The sequence below is a fragment of the Salvelinus namaycush genome, chromosome 8 (genome assembly GCF_016432855.1).
Source record: "Salvelinus namaycush isolate Seneca chromosome 8, SaNama_1.0, whole genome shotgun sequence".
Taxonomy (NCBI): Eukaryota; Metazoa; Chordata; class Actinopteri; order Salmoniformes; family Salmonidae; genus Salvelinus; species Salvelinus namaycush.
This window is the reverse complement of record NC_052314.1, coordinates 1,391,288-1,409,138: the sequence shown is the minus strand read 5'-3', so window position 1 is coordinate 1,409,138 and position 17,851 is coordinate 1,391,288. Positions and strand designations below refer to the sequence as shown.

Genomic DNA, 17,851 nt, shown 5'->3' with positions numbered 1-17,851 from the left:
GGGAGCACCAGTGTACCATCAGAAGAGGGGACCACCAGTGTGGAGAAGCTGCATTGACTCAGTAGCTTCTTTCTCCTGTACTGTTGATCCCCAGTTGGACTTGGGGGTTGAGAGACGGGATAGTCATAGCACAGACCACAGAATATTCCACTCAAAATTAAAATCCAAAGTTCACATCCTCCGTCCAGGCGATGCCTTCAGCTCTTATGCTCCTAAATACCCAGGCAAAGACCTCACCCCTGTGCTGGGGGAGCTCAAGGCCTACATCAGCCAGGTAGATGACCACCTAGCCCTGGGAAGCTCTGTAGGAAAGTGCCAGGCCTACAGCACCATCGCATTGTTGGGAAGGGCCTGTAAGTAAGCTTTTCACTGTTAGTCTACGCCTGTATACAAAGCATGTGACGAATAAACTTTGATTTCATGTGTTCGTATTGCCGTCTTTTTACCTTCCCTCACATTCAAAATAAAATAAGCTGCAACATGTCATCTCATGGAGTGACTGAAGTATCCATTGAGGTATTTGCTGCATATTGTGTGATGAGTGTTCTAGACTTTTCCCACTGAGGCAACCCATTGCACTCTGCAGGAGTTGAGCGACAGGCACTTGTAGCTACAACCTTGATTTGTGCAACAGGCGGCCACACTGAATCTTAGCTCGCTCTTCACACAGTTGCTATAGCAATACATTTTATTGGAGAAAAAAAAATAAGTACCAGAAAAGATGAAGAGGGAAGAAATAAACCCAACAACAACTTTCTCTTCATAATTCATCCAACAAAATATTAAAAAGCACAGACCCAAAACTAGATACAGTACCAAAGTCCTCACACAGGTATACATAAAGGGGGAGTTGACAGTAAAAAAGTGGAATGCGGTGTGGTGCGCTCCTTGAGGATGGCTCTCGGTTCCATGGGGCGGAGGCAGCTCCACTTGAACCACCTGTCCGGTACAGTCTTTCCCCACACGGGGGCTCAAAGCTGGGGGAGAGACGTGGAGTAGGCAGGGTGTGGGTGGGTGTCAGGGCGGAGAGGGAAGGGGTTGGTAACTTGATTGCCTTTCTTTTTTTGTTCATAATCATCATTGTCGTCAGGCTCTTGCTTTCTCTTCTCTCCTTGGACAGCCTCAACTTCTGGGGGAAATGGGAAAGGGTTATAATATTATACTTCGTAAAGTATCAAAAAGTTTAACTTTTTAACATAAACTTGTGACAAAAAGTACAAGAATGACATACCATTGTCATCCTCATCATCAATACCAAGGTCTTCTTCCTGGGGAGATAGGACAGTGCTTTCAAACCATATCCCCCGTTGATCTTTTGGGTCATAAACAAACCAAAAAGGGGCTTTACCTCTTTGTCACCGCTGACTTCATCATCCTCCTCGTCAAAGTCTTCCTCTTCTCCATCCTCATCCTTTGCTCCTCCTAAAAAAAAAAAAAGAGCAAAGAAATACATCACATCCACTGTCGAAAAACCCAACAATAGAATCCCCTTGCATGACAATATCCACGATGTACTAACATGGTTTCTAACATGTACTGAAAAAAAATATATATATAAAACACATATAAAGTGTAGGTCCCATGTTTCATGAGCTGAAATAAAAGATCCAATCATTTTTCCATTCGCACAAAAAGTGTATTTGTCAAATTTGTTTACATCCCTGTTAGTGAGCATCTCTTTTGCCGAGATAATCCAACCACCTGACAGGTGTGGCATGTCAAGAAGCTGATTAAACAGCATGATCATTACATAGGTGCACATTGTGCTGGGGAGAATAAAAGGCCAATAAAATGTGCAGTTGTCACAACACAATACCACAAGTTGAGGAAGCATGCAATTTGAGTGCTGATTGCTGAAATGTCCACCAGAGCTGTTGCCAGATAATTGAATGTTCATTGCTCTACCATAAGCCACCTCCGTCATTTTAGAGAATTTGACAGTACGTTCAACTGGCCTCACAACCGCAGACCGTGTAACCAAGCCAGCCATGACCTCCACATCTGGCTTCTTCACCTGCGGGATCGTCTGAGACTAGCCACCCGGACAGCTAATGGCACTGTGGGTTTGCACAAATGAAGAATTTATGCACAAACTGTCAAAAACCATATCAGGGAAGCTCATCTGCGTGTTTGTCGTCCTCACCAGGGTTTTGACCTGACTGCAGTTCGGCGTCGTAACCATCTTCAGTGGGCAAATGCTCAACTTTGTGTATTGTGTTGTGTGGACGAGCGGAATGCGGATGTCAACGTTGTGAACATTAGTGGCCCATGGTGGCGGTGGGGTTATGGTATGGGCAGGCATAAGGTACGGATAATGAACACTATTGCATTTTATCAATGGCAATTTGAATGCACAGAGATACCACGATGAGATCCTGAGGCCCATTGTCATGCCATTTATCTGCCGCCATTGCCTCGTCTTTCAGCATGATAATGCAGGACCCCTTGTAAGGATCTGTACACAATTCCTGGAAGCTGAAAATGTCCCAGTTCTTCCATGGCCTGCATTCTCAGACATGTCACCCATTGAGCATGTTTGGGATGCTCTGGATCAACTTGTACGACAGCGTGTTCCAGTTCCCGCCAATATCCAGCAACTTCGCACAGCCATTGAAGATGAGTGGGACAACATTCCTCAGACCACAATCAACAGCCTGATCAACTCTATCCAAAGGATGTGTCACGCTGCATGACGCAAATGTAGATCACACCAGATACTGACTGGTTTTCAGATCTACGACCCTACCATTAAGGTATCTGTAACCAACAGATGCATATCTGTATTCCCAGTCATGTGAAATCCATAGATTAGGGCCTAATGAATTTATTTCAATGGCTGATTTCCTTATATGAACTAACTCAGTAACATATAAGAAATTGGTGCATGTTGCGTTTATTTTTGTTCAGTGTATAATGATATACCATTTAGCAGATGCTTTTAGCCAAAGTTGCTTGCAGTGTTGTGTGCATACATTTTACATATGGGTGGTCCCGGAAATCAAACCCACTATTATGCCATTGCAAGCTCCACATTCTACCAACTGAGCTACAGAAGACCCACATTCTCAACTCACAACTGCATTTTCATTTTCTTATACTTCCTCAAAACATGGAAAAAAACAAAATGGTTGCCAACCCTCATCATCGTCGTCCACCCCATCCACGTCAGATGCCTCTCGGTCCTCCACGTCGTACCCGTCCAGGTAGGTAAGCTGAGGGAGCAGCTTGAACACACTCTCCCTGTAGTCGTTCAGGTTGGTCACCTCACAGTTGAACAAGTCCAGACACTTCAGGCTGCCCAGCTTTTTCTGTGGGACCAAATGGGTGTAGGGTAATTAGGGGGTGAACAACACTGCCTTTTCCCCATATAGGCTAGCAAACTAATTTTGACCACAGCCATATAGGGAAACAAACATCACACTGCCAACTAGGTCTATGGTCAAAACTCTATATGGGGAATAGTGTCATTTGAGGCATAGCCTGAGACAATGAGATGGTGTCGCACTGTATTGTGCTCTACCGGGAGTTTGGTGTACCTACCAAAGGTTCCAATGTGCTGATGTCTTTCAGTTTGTTCCCACTTAGATTTAGATGTGTGAGGTTGGGGAGTTTCTCTGCTAGCATGTCAAGGCCACCAGAGATTCTGTTGTCACCGAGTTCCAACTGCAACATAATGTGAAGATATACAGTGAGCTCCAAAAGTGTTTTGCCAGTGACATTTCTTGTTTTGACTGTACTCCAGCACTTTGGATTTGAAATGATACAACGACTGTGGTTAAAGTGAAGACTGTCAATTTTAAATTTGAGAGTATTTTCAAGTGAGCATTTTAGAAATTACAGCACTTTTTGTACATAGTTCTCCCATTTTAGGGGACCAAAAGTATTGGGACAAATTCACTTGTGTGTTAAAGTAGTTAAAAAGTTGAGTATTTGGTCCCATATTCATAGCACGCAATGACTACATCAAACTCGTGTCTCCACAAATTTGTTGGATGCATTTGCTGTTTGTTTTGGTTGTTTCAGGTTATTTTGTTCCCAATATAAATGAATGGTAATGACAAATGGTGTCATTTGAGTCACTTTTATTGTACACAAGAACAGATTAAGTCTAAACAGGTCTACATTAATGTGGATGCAACCATGATTACGGATAATCCTGAATAAATTGTGAATAATGATGAGAAAGTTAGATGTACAAATAGCATACCCCCAAGACATGCTAACCTCTCACCATTACAATACCGGGAGGTTAGCATTTTTGGGGGGGGGGGCTATGACATTTCTGCATCCAACTCTCTCTCAACATTATTCATGGCTCATTCAGGATTATCCATAATCATGGTAGTATCTAGGGCTGACCCCATTTAGTCGACTGGTCGATTATTTGGTCGACAGGTTGTTGATCAACCAAGATTTATTTTGTAGAGCAGTCGCATGGTACACAAAACACTTATCTGATTCACACTTCTCTCAGTGAACTAATCCATTGTGGAGGCCACAGGGATGGCACTGTCCATCACATCACTGTAAGGCATGTGATACTGAAATTGTATATGGTTATATTATGCAAAAATAAATGGTGCAACACTAAAATCTAATATTTTACAACTAACTAATATTTTATAAAAATCCTGTGTTGGATATGGTCGCTGTCTGCGGTTGACAAGAGTAACAATTCCAGCCAGAGTAACCTACTGTTTTTTGCCGAAGGGAGGGCGGGGGAGGGCTTTGTATGCATCGTGGAAGTTTGTCGAGAGTATCAGCCCTGCGTGTCGTGCAATCAATATGCTGACAGAATTTAGGTAGCCCTGTTCTCAAATGTGCTTTGTTAAAATCCCCAGCTACAATAAATGCAGCCTCTGGATATATAGTTTCCAGTTTACATAGAGTCCAGTGAAGCTCATTGAGGGCCGTCTTGGTGTTCGCTTGAGGGGGAATGTACACAGCTGTGACTAACTGACGAGAATTCTCTTGGGAGGTAATATGGCCGGCATTTGATTGTAAGGAATTCTAGGTCGGGTGAGCAGAAGGACTTGAGTTCCTGTATGTTGTTATGATTACCCCATGAGTCGTTAATCATAAAGCATACACCCACGCCCCTTCCTCTACCCAGAGAGGTGTTTATCTCTGTCGGCGCTATGCATGGAGAAGCCCGGTGGTTGAACCGATTCCGACAGCATATCCCGAGAGACCCATGTTTACATGAAACAGACTGTTACAATCTCTGATGTCTCTCTGGAAGGCAACCCTTGCTCGGATTGTTTCCCTTGTTGTCAAGAGACTGGACATTGGCAAGTAGTATACTCGGGAGCGATGTGCACGTCTACGGAGCCTGACCAGGAGGCTGCTCTGTCTGCCCCTTCTGTGGCACCATTTTGGGTCAGCTACTGGGATTAGATCCATTGTCCTGGATGGTGGTCCAAACAGAGGATCCACTTCGGGAAAGTCATATTCCTGGTCGTAATGTTGGTAAGTTGACGTTGCTCTTATATCCAATAGTTCTTCCCGGCTGTATGTAATAAGACTTAAGATTTCCTGGGGTAATAATGTAAGAAATAATACATAAAAAAACAAAAATACTGCATAGTTTCCTAAGAACGCAAAGCGAGGCGACCATCTCTGTCGGCGCCACTTCGATGTTGCCATTAAGTCATACATCAGATAACATTGGCTATAGGCTAGATTTGTTCCAACCAACCCAATGATTAATTTCATACCTCCCATGCCATGTACCTATAGCTCAAACACAGGAACAAATCGAAGCTTACCTTGTAAGATGTTTGCTTTAAACGTTGTGTAAAAAAGACACCCTGCTTTTGCAGATGGGGGCTACCGTTCTCATACCAGACTGAATTTAGCAGTTTTTAAATCTTTGCTATGCTGTAATAAAGCCTTACATTTTTTATTCGTTAGAACAGACTGGTATTACTTATAATTTGGTTGTTTACACTGTTCCAAACAGGCAGGAAAATTATATGGTAATCTAACAGCACCCCTTTGTCACACCTAATATGCACGCAGCTCTCACTCCTATACCCTCCTTTTTCTTATTATTACAATTATGATCGTTATCATTTGTAGGCATAGTATAGTATCCTTGTATAACCACCATAGAGCTGTAGGCCTAAGAGTGCGTCCTGTTAAGTTAATACCGTAACTTAGGCCTATATTTCAATATATAGGCTACTGTATCAATCCAATCAATCAATCATTCCTGCCATCACACAGCATACGAAACATTCAGACTTTAAAATGCAATCAAGCATTTTAGTTTTAAAATTAAATAAAAGGAAGCTTTGAATAATTAACCTAAACAATAAATAAACCGCAATTCACTAATGCATGCAACTGTTTTCAGTCTGCTGTAATAAAGGCTATATATCATTTTTTGTTAGATAAGACTCTGGTACAACACTTAGTGTTGTTTACACTGTTCCAAATGGTCAGACATTTTTTTTTGTAATGTTAAAGCAACTGTTTGGCACACGTAATACTCACACAAGGCTTGCTCCTATGCAGCTTTAGCAGGGACAGTGCAATAAACACTTGCTGTGGTGCCTTTTGCTGCAGTAGGGAGGTGAGCGAGACAACATGCACCAGTCACACAGGCACTCCCTGTCTTTTTTTTAACACTGTGTGACCGTCGGGCTCCGAGTCATTTGTGTGGCTTAATTATTTAATCAAACAGTGTGCTTAAAGCGTCAGACAAGCTCAGTGCATATGTAGTTGGTTTTATTCAAATACATAGGCACATAAAATACATAGGCACATAGGGTGTCTATGTCAATTATGGATAAAGAAGTTTAAACATTGACCAATCGATTGGTCGAAAGAACAGGACGACTCTCGTTTGACCAATATATTTTTATGGGGACAGCCCTAGTAGCATCCACATTAAAATAAGTTTAGAAACATCAATCAAAATAATCAATAAAATGTATTTATAAAGCCCTTCTTACATCAGCTGATGTCACAAAGTGATGTACAGAAACCAAGCCTAAAACCCCAAACAGCAAGCAATGCAGGTGTAGAAGTACAGTGGCTAGGAAAAACTCCCTAGAAGGGAGGCTATGAGGGGTGGCCAGTCCTCTTCTGGCTGTGCCGGGTGGAGATTATAACAGAACATGGCCAAGAAACATGATATTCGTATTTACAAAAAAACTGACTACAAAATGACAAACCATTCATTTATATTGGGCACAAAATAATGTGAAACAACCAAAACAAACAGCAAACGTATCCAACAAATTTATAGAGTCAGAACCCTGATTTAGTCACTGCATGCTATGAATATGGGACCAAATAATTAACTTTTTACTACTTTAATACACATATAGTGCCTTCAGAAAGTATTTATACTCCAAGACTTATTCCACATTTTGTTATGTTCCAGCCTGAATTCAAAATCAAATAAATACAAAATGAAAACATGTTTAGAAGTTTTTGCAAATGTATTCAATTATATACAGTAATCTCTCATTTACATAAGTATTCACACCTCTGAGTCAATACTTTGTAGAAGCGCCTTTGGCAGTGGTTACAACTGAGTTTATCTGGGTAAGTCTAAGACCTTTCCACACTTGGATTGTGCAACATTTGCCCATTATTGTTTTCCAAATTTTTCAAGCTCTGTCAAATTATTTGTTGATCATTGCTAGACAACCATTTTTCACGTCTTGCCCTAGATTTTAAAGTAGATTTAAGTCAAAACTGTAACTCGGCCACTGAGGAACATTCAGTGTCATCTTGGTAAGCAACTTCAGTGTAGATTAGGCCTTGTGTTTTAGGTTATTGTCCAGCTAAAGATTAATTAATCTCCCAGTGTCTGGTGGAAAGCAGATTGAACCAGATTTTCCCTGTGCTTAGCACATCGTTTCTTTTTTTATACTGAAAAATGTACTAGTCCTTAACTATTACAAGCGTTCCCATTACATGATGCAGCCACCACCATGCTTAAAAATATGGAGAGGTACTCAGTAATGTGTTATGTTTGGATAAATCCTATAGTTTTTATTCAGGACAAAGTTTATTGCTTTGCAACATTTTTTGCAGTTTTACTTTAGTGCCTTATTGCAAACAGGATGTATGTTTTGGAATATTTGTATTCTGTACAGGCTTCCTTATTTTAACTCTGTCAATTAGGTTAGTATTGTGGAGTAACTACAATGTTGATCCATCTTCAGTTATCCTATCACAGCCATTAATTTGTAAACATATCTAAAAACATAATTCCACTTTGACATTAGGGGGTATTGTCTGTAGGTCTGTGACAAAACAATCTAAATTTAATCCATTTTAAATTCAGGTTGTAACACAACAACATGTGGAATAAGTCAAGGGGTGTGAATACTTTCGGAAGGTACAGTATATAAGTGAATGTCCCAATACTTTTGGTCCCCTAAAATGGGCCGACTGTACAAGTAATGTAATTTCTAAAACAGTTCACCCGATATGGATGAAAATCCATTTTGATTTGTTTAACACTTTTTTTGGTTAATGTATATCCATGTGTTATTTCATAGTTTTGATGTCTTCACTATTATTCTACAATGTAGAAAATAGTAAAAATATAGAAAAAAATGTTGAATGAGTAGGTGTTCTAAAACTTTTGAGTGAGTGAGTGCTTGTATAAAATGAAGCAAAATATTACCTTTTTGAGTTTCCCAAGTCGGGGAAGGTTGGAAACTGAGAATAAGCCAACATTTATCAAACTGAGGAATTCCAGATTGACGAATTCTTCTGTGAGGCCTTCGATTTTCCCTTCATTTGATCGGCTGTTGTCCAGGACAAGTTCCCGTACCTATAAGGATAAAAAATTAAAAAATGGAATGTGTACATTTGTAATCCATGAAATTCAAAGATTCTATTTTTTTAGGCATGCGTGCATTGTTTACAGCTGCACTACAAACTCAATTGAGAATGCAAACTTTATTTTATGCATACATGATAAATAATAATTTGAGTGCTTATTTCTATTTTACAAATGTCCTAAGACACCCTCGGAGAGTGGGGTCTCTGTCAGGGTCTGTAATTATCTACGGCGACCCTGGAGCAATTAGGGTTAAGTGCCTCTAGGGTACAACCACAGATGTTACACCTTGTCGCGTTGGGGATTTGAACTAGAGACCTTTCGAGTTATTGGCCCAACAATAACGGTTAGTGTCATCTGGGATCCTTGGGACATCCCTACCCAAAACCTTAACCCTTACCTAACCTTAGCCATTTTAAAATGTCAACTTCAATGAGGTAACATCTGAGTTGGGACATCCCGAGGATCCTGGATAGCATGGGCCACGCTAATCGCTAGCCTACCTGCCGCTCTAGCTATATACCAAAGTGTTGTCGAAAACCGGTTGGCAAGAATAACTTTATGGAATTAAAAATATAAATAATTGAATATAAACGTAATGATGAAAAAACGTTGAATATCAAAGATCATGATTTGCACACTAACAAAGTGAAACATTGATAAGGCTGTCGAGTGGAGTCATCAATAAAGGTATTTGGTTGCATGATGTTTTATGTCGAGGCACCGCGGTTGTTTCTTTAAACCAGCTGCCACGAGGAAGAACCGCACAATACAGTTCTACCTTCACTTGCCCGCTGTTCAGTCACTAATGACACATGCAATGCTTTTTGTTAGCAAGCTCGCTACAGGCTAGCCATTGCCCTTAAGCAGATGAGCTGCAAGAGAAGCCTGACAACCTACCCCACAGCAACAGGAAAAATTGCAAATATACCCAGAAAATGATATTATTACCTTCAAATCTATTGGAGGAAATGGATTGCTTAGCAATCGAGCGCACGACTGATAGGGCAGTTTGTTACATTATATCAGTGTTTTGTAAACAACATTGAAGGAAATATTCAGAACGGAAATGAGTAAAACAAGGATAATGTGGTCAAGGTATCCTGCAAACAAAATTCCTCGGTCAAGCTATACGGGCTGTAGAATTTGCGTATGCACATGCACTGCACATTATGGTTTCACATAGAATACGCATGATAGGAATAAATGCTCCGATCTCTGAACCTCTTCTAAACATTGTGTCGCCAATGAATTGTTTGATGTGATATGTTTATACCCAGTAACTTCCTTCAAAAAAGTGAGGCAAATTGTATTGACTTTATTCACACTTTTGTTTTGGTTCGGTAGCAGCACGCATCATATGAGGAAGCACATTTCTCCCAGGCAGAGGTTCGGTTAAACCCTCTTTAGGGATTGAGATTCCACATAACTGATTGCATTTGGATGTCATGAAATGCGTCAGAAATAGTCTTGCTGCAAAGAAACATCTAAGCACTTTAGAAAAAGATCTGATCACATCGTATTCTGATTAACAAAGCCATGATTCGATAAAAAATTATAATAATTATAACCCATTGTCAAATATGCCTCGCTTCGAAGCAAGCAACACTGAAGCATGAACGAGAGCTCCAGCTGTTTTGGGTGACTGTGTGATAACGCTCTCGTAGCCAAAGTAAACAAAACCTTTAAACAGGTCAACATTCACAAAGCCGCTGGGCCAGACAGATTACCAGGATGTATACTCAAAGCATGCGTGGACCAACTGTCAAATGTCTTCACTGACATTTTCAACCTTTCCCTGACACAGTCTGTAATACCTACATGTTTCAAGCAGACCCCCATAGTCCCTGTGCCCAAGGAAGCGAAGGTAACCTGCCTAAATGATTACCGCCCTGTAGCACTCAAGGCGGTAGCCATGAAGTGCTTTGAAAGGCAGGTCATGGCTCACATCAACAGCATCCTCACGGACACCCTAGACCCACTCCAATTCGCTTACAGCCCCAACAGATCCACAGATGACGGAAACTCAATCCACACTGCCCTTTCCCACCTGAACAAAAGGAACACCTATGTGAGAATGCTGTTCATTGACTACAGATCAGCCTTTAAACACCATAGTGCCCACTAAGCTGTTTATTTTGTTTATCTGTCGGCTCCGGCCTTGAACTCGGGCCCTGTGTGTAGTTAACTGACCCTCTCTGCCCATTCATCACCATTTTACCTGTTGTTGTCTTAGCTGATTAACTGTTGTTGTCTTACCCATTGTTGTCTTAGCTAGCTCTCGCAATCAAAACCTGTGATTGCTTTATGCCTCGATTTATGTCTCTCTAATGTCAATATGCCTTGTATACTGTTGTTAGGATAGTTATCATTGTTTTAGTTTACTGCGGAGCCCCTAGTCCCACTCATCATGCCACAGATACCTCTTTTATCCCATCTCCCACACATGCGGTGATCTCATCCAGCATAACTAGTGCGTCCAGAGATGGAACCTCTCTTATCGTCACTCAATGCCACGGTTTACCTCCACTGTACCTGCACCCTACCATACCCTTGTCTGTACATTATGCCCTGAATTGATCCTACCACACCCAGAAATCTGCTCCATTTATTCTCTGTCCCCAACGCACTAGAAGACCAGTTTTGATAGCCTTTAGCTGTACCCTCATCCTACTCCTCCTCTGTTCCTCGGGTGATGTAGAGGTTAACCCGGGCACTGTGTCCCCAGGCGCTCTCATTTGTTGACTTCTGTAACCGTAAAAGCCTTGGTTTCATGCATGTTAACATCAGAAGCCTCCTCCCTAAGTTTGTTTTAGCACAGTACGCCAACCCTGATGTCCTTGCCGTGTCTAAATCCTGGCTTAGGAAGGGCACCAAAAATTCTGAGATTTCCATTCCCAACTACAACATTTTCCGTCAAGATAGAACTGCCAAAGGGGGAGGAGTTGCAATCTACTGCAGAGATAGCCTGAAAAGTTCTGTCATACTTTCCAGGTCTATGCCCAAACAGTTAGAGCTTCTAATTAAAAAAAAAAAATCTCTCCAGAAATAAGTCTCTCACTGTTGCCACCTGTTATAGACCCCCCTCAGCTCCCAGCTGTGCCCTGGACACCATATGAGAATTGATTGCCCCCCAATCTATCTTCAGAGTTCATTCTGTTAGGTGACCTAAACTGGGATATGCTTAACACCCCGGCAGTCCTTACAATCTAAACTAGATGCCCTAAATCTCACACAAATTATCAAGGAACCCACCAGGTACAACCCTAAATCCGTAAACATGGGCAACCTCAGATATTATCCTGACCAACTTGTCCTCCAAATACACCTCTGCTGTTTTCAATCAGGATCTCAGTGATCACTGCCTCATTGCCTGCATCCGCTATCGGTCCACGGTCAAACGACCACCCCTCATCACTGTCAAACTCTCCCTAAAACACTTCTGCGAGCAGGCCTTTCTAATCGACCTGGCCCGGGTATCCTGGAAGGATATTGACCTCATCCCGTCAGTAGAGGATCCCTGGTCGTTCTTTAAAAGTAATTTCCTCATCATCTTAAATAAGCATGCCCCTTTCAAAAAATGTAGAACTAAGAACAGATATAGCCCTTGGTTCACTCCAGACCTGACTGCCCTTGACCAGCACAAAAACATCCTGTGGCGGACTGCACTAGCATCGAATAGTCCCCGCGATATGCAACTTTTCAGGGAAGTCAGGAACCAATACACGCAGTCAGTTTGAAAAAGCTAGCCTTTACTTTCCTAACAGAAATTTGCATCCTGTAGCTCTAACTCCAAAAGGTTTTGGGACACTAAAGTCCATGGAGAATAAGAGCACCTCAACCCAGCTGCCCACTGCAATGAGGATAGGAAACACTGTCACCACCAAAAAATCCACGATAATTGAGAATTTCAATTAGCATTTCTCTACGGCTGGCCATACTTTCCTCCTGGCTACCCAAACCCCGGCCAACCGCTCCACACCCCCGCAACTACTTGCCCAAGTCTCTCCAGCTTCTCCTTCACACAAATACAGATAGCAAATTTCTGAGTGAGCTGCAAAACCTGGACCTGTACAAATCAGCTGGGCTAGACAATCTGGGCCCTCTCTTTCTAAAATTATCTGCCGCCATTGTTGCAACCCCTATTACCAGTCTGTTCAACCTCTCTTTCGTATGGTCTAAGATTCCTAAAGATTGGAAAGCTACCACGTCATCACCCTCTTCAAAGGTGGTGACACGCTAGACCCAAACTGTTACAGACCTATATCCATCCTGCCCTGCCTTTCTAAAGCCAAGTTAAACAGATCACTGACCATTTCGAATCGCACCGTACCTTCTCCGCTGTGCAATCCGGTTTCCGAGCTGGTCACGGGTGCACCTCAGCCACGCTCAAGGTACTAAACAATATCATAACCTCCATCGATAAAAGACAGTACTGTGCAGTTGTCTTCATCCACCTGGCCAAGGCTTTCGACTCTGTCAATCACCGTATTCTTATCGGCAGACTCAATAGCCTCGGTTTCTCAAATGACTGCCTCGCCTGGTTAACCAACTACTTCTCTGACAGAGTTCAGTATGTCAAATCGGAGGGCCTCTTGTCCGGACTTCCTGTCCGGTCCTCTGGCAGTCTCTATGGGGGTGCCACAGGGTTCAATTCTCGGGCCGACCCTTTTCTCTGTATATATCAACGATGTCACTCTTGCTGCGGGTGATTCCTTGATCCACCTCTACGCAGACGACAGCATTCTGTATACATCTGGCCCTTCTTTGGATACTGTGTTAACAAACCTCCAAACGAGCTTCAATGCCATACAACACTCCTTCCGTGGCCTCCAACTGCTCTTAAATGCAAATGAAACTAAATGCATGCTCTTCAACCGATCGCTGCCCGCACCCGCCCGCCCGACTAGCATCACTACTCTGGATGGTTCCGATTTAGAATATGTGAACAACTATAAATACCTAGGTGTCTGGTTAGACTGTAAACTCTCCTTCCGGACTCATAGTAAGCATCGCCAAACCAAAATAAAATCTAGAATCAGCTTCCTATTTCGCAACAAAGCATCCTTCACTCACTCTGCCAAACGGACTATCCTACCGATCCTCGACGATGTCATTTACAAAACAGCCTCCAACACTCTACTCAACAAACTGTATGCAGTCTATCACAGTGCCATCCGTTTTGTCACCAAAGCCCCATATACCACTCAAACAACACTGCGACCTGTATGCTCTCGTCGGCTGGCCCTCGCTACATATTCGTCGCCAGACCCACTGGCTCCAGGCCATCTATAAGTCTTTGCTAGGTAAAGCTCTGCCTTAGCTCACTGGTCATCCCCAAAGCAAACACCTCTTTGGACGCCTTTCCTTCCAGTTCTCTGCTGCCAATGACTGGAACAAATTGCAAAAATCGCTGAAGTTGGAGACATATCTCCCTCACTAACTTCAAGCATGAGCTATCTGAGCAGCTTACCGATCGCTGCAGCTGTACACAGCCCATCTGTACACAGCCCATCTGTAAATGGCCCATCCAACTACCTACCTCATCCCCATATTGTTTTTATTAACTTTTTTGCACACCAGTATCTCTAGTTGCACATCATCATCTGCACATCTATCCCTTCAGTGTTCATTTACTAAATTGTAATTACTTTGCTACTATGGCATATTTATTGCTTTACCTCCTTACGCCATTTGCACACACTGTATTTAGACTTTTTCAATTGTGATATTGACTGTACGTTTGTTTAGTCCATGTTTAACTCTGTGTTGTTGTTTGTGTCGCTCTGCTTTGCTTTATCTTGGCCAGGTCGCAGTTGTAAATGAGAACTTGTTCTCAACTAGCCTAACTGGTTAAAAAAAGGTGAAATAAAAATAAATAAAAAAAGCTCATCACTAAGCTAAGGACTCTGGGACTAAACAACTCTCTCTGCAACTGGATCCTGGACTTCCTGACGGGCAGCCCCCAGGTGGTAAGAGTAGGCAACAACACGTCTGCCACACTGATCCTTAACACTGGGGCCCCTCAGGGGTGTGTACTTAGTCCCCTCCTGTACTCCCTGTTCAACCACGACTGCGTGGCCAAACACGACTCCAAAACCATCATTAAGTTTGCTGACGACAACAGTGGTAGGCCTGATTACTGACAACGATGAGACGGCCTATAGGGAGGTGGTCAGAAAACTGTCAGTGTGGTGCCAGGACAACAACCTCTCCCTCAATGTGAGCAAGACAAAGGAGCTGATCGTGGACTACAGGAAAAGGCGAGCTGAACAGGCCCCCATTAACATTGACGGGGCTGTAGTGGTGAGGGTTGAGAGTTCCTAGTTCCTTGGTGTCCACGTCACCAATGAACTATCATGGTCCAAACATACCAAGACAGTCGTGAAGAGGGCAAAACAAAACCTTTTCCCCCTCAGGAGACAAAAGATTTGGCATGGGTCCCCAGATCTTGAAAAGGTTCTACAGCTCACGGGTCCTCAGATCCTCAAAAGGTTCTGCACCATCGAGAGCATCCTGACCGGTTGCATCACCGCCTGGTATGGCAACTGCTCGGCATCTGACCGTAAGGCGCTACAGAGGGTAGTGCGTATGGCCCCAGTACATCACTGGAGCCAAGCTTCCTGCCATCCAGGACCTATATAATAGGCGGTGTCAGAGGAAAGCCCATAAAATTGTCAGACTTCAGTCACCCAAGGTAGAGACTGTTTTCTCTGCTACCGCACGGCACCAGAGGCACCAGTCTAGGACCAAAAGGCTCCTCAACAGCTTCTACCCCCAAGCCATAAGACTTCTGAACAATTAATAAAATTGCCACCGGACTATTTACATTGACCACCCCTCCTCCCTTTTGTACACTGCTGCTACTCGTTGTTTATTATCTATGCATAGTCACTCCACCCCTACCTACATGTACAAATTACCTCAACTAACCTGTACACCTGCACACTGACTCGGTACTGGTACCACCTGTATATAGCCTTGTTGTTCTTATTGTGTTTATTATTTTTTTTACTTTAGTCTATTTGGTAAATATTTTCTTAACTCTTCTTGAACTGCACTGTTGGTTAAGGGCTTGTAAGTAAGCATTTCACGATAAGGTCTACACTTGTTGTATTCGGCACATGTGACAAATAAAGTTTGATTTGATCATATACAATATTTGAATGTCTATGATTTTAATTGAGCTAACTCAACTAGTTTGCCAATACAAGAAATTACTGGGTTAGTTTCATCTCATATTCCATAATATACACAGAGTTTACCAAACATTAGGAACACCTTCCTAATATTCAGTTGCACCCCCCCTTTTGCCCTCAGAACAGTCTCAATTTTGTAGTGGCATGTACTCTACAAGGTGTCGAAAGCGCCCCAGGGACGCTGGCCCTTGTTGACTTCAATGCTTCCCACAGTTGTGTGAAGTTGGCTGGATCATTCTTGATACACACGGGAAACTGTTGGGAAAATAAGCCGTGTCAGTGGGAAGCCCATAAAATTGTCAGACTCCAGTCACCAAAGTCAGACTTTTTTCTGCTACTGCACGGCAAGCTGTACCGGAGCACCAAGTCTAGGACCAAAAGGCTCCTTTACAGCATCTACCCCAAGCCATAAGACTACTGAACAATTAATAAAATGGCCACCAGACTATTACATTGGGTCCTTCTATAAATAAAGGGGGCCAACGTATGACATCACGCCTGAAGAATGAAAAAGATAAACAGCATTTCTATGCTTTAATAACAAACATTCGCTGACCGCTCCCAACAACAGATGCGGTAAAGAGGTCAATCGAACTTAAGGCTATTGTTTGTTGTTGAGGTAAAATCGGAGTATAATACTTATGATGTCAACCCCAATACATTCATGTCATCGTCACCAATCAACGTAATTAGTTAAAACCGACTGACTACCACCGATTTCTGTATGCTAGCTAGGCTAACCAGTTTATATGAACGGGAGTTAGAAGTGACTGCTAAATGCTAAGTTCTAAGTCTGAAAAGGGACAACTTTTAAATGTTATACAGCGAAAACAGCCAAATATATCAAAATCGGACCTGATTTGACGAATATCCACTTTGTTAGATCAGATTTGTTGAATGTGCGAAAATCTGGTCAATGTTGGAACGCAGTGTGTTCCATTGACTCCTTTACCTTATCTACACAGGCGGTGTTTTTCCACTCCTCATGTGCCCGCCGTCTGCTGCAATAGCCCATCCGTGACAAGGATCGACGAGTTGTGCATTCAGAGATGCAGTTTTGCACACCACTGTTGTACTGCGCCGTTATTTGTCTAATTGTAGCCCGCCTGTTAGTTTGCACGATTCTTTCCAATCTCCTTCGACCCCTCTTATCAACGAGCTGTTTACGCCCACTAGACTGGCGCTGACTGGATGTTTTTTGTTTGTCGCGCCATTCTCGGTAAACCACAGACACGGTAGTGCGTGAAAAGCCCAGGAGGGCGGCCGTTTGTGATATACTGGACCCTGCGCGCCTGGAACCGACGATCATACCACGCTCAAAGTCCCTTAGATCTCTCTTTTTACCCATTCTAACGTTACATCGAATAGTTAAGCTGGATACCCGTCTGTCTGCTTTATAAAGCAAGCCACCGCCACGTGACTCACTGTCTGTAGGAGCAATCCATTTTCGGAAATGGGGTGGTGTATGTAACAATCTACGGTCGGGAGAGTATTAGGGCCAAGTGAAGAGAAACAAATGACACTTTACAAAAATATAAAACACAACATGGAAAGTGTTGGTCCCATGTTTCATGAGCTGAAATTCAAGAGTCCAGAAATGTTCCATATGCACAAAATGCATATTTCTCTCAAATAGTGTGCTCAAATTTGTTTATGTCTCTGTTAGTGAGCAATTTATCCTTTGTCAAGATAATCCATCCACCTGACAGGTGTGGCATAACAAGAAGATGATTAAATAGCATGATCATTGCACCTTGTGCTGGGGACAATAAAAGGCCACTAAAATGTGCAGTTGTCACACAACACAATGTCACACATTTTGAGGGAGAATGCTGTGCGTGCC

The 17,851-nt window shown here is 42.6% G+C and overlaps 1 protein-coding gene across 2 annotated transcripts; it reads right to left on the bottom strand.

Annotated features, from left to right (window-relative positions):
* Positions 1 to 852: 852 nt before the first annotated feature.
* LOC120052268 (acidic leucine-rich nuclear phosphoprotein 32 family member B-like) lies at positions 853 to 17,386 on the bottom strand. Of its 2 annotated transcripts, none has more exons than XM_038999083.1 (7): positions 16,961 to 17,386; positions 8,651 to 8,800; positions 3,541 to 3,663; positions 3,137 to 3,308; positions 1,349 to 1,422; positions 1,232 to 1,268; positions 853 to 1,129 (listed from the first exon to the last, which is right to left on the bottom strand). In XM_038999083.1, the coding sequence occupies exons 1-7, from the start codon at positions 17,354 to 17,356 to the stop codon at positions 972 to 974; spliced, it is 1,110 nt and encodes a 369-aa protein (XP_038855011.1). In that variant the 5' UTR covers positions 17,357 to 17,386; the 3' UTR covers positions 853 to 971. The 2 variants fall into 2 exon arrangements, with proteins under 2 accessions (XP_038855011.1, XP_038855012.1); XM_038999084.1 differs by having other exon boundaries at positions 853 to 1,126.
* Positions 17,387 to 17,851: the final 465 nt, after the last annotated feature.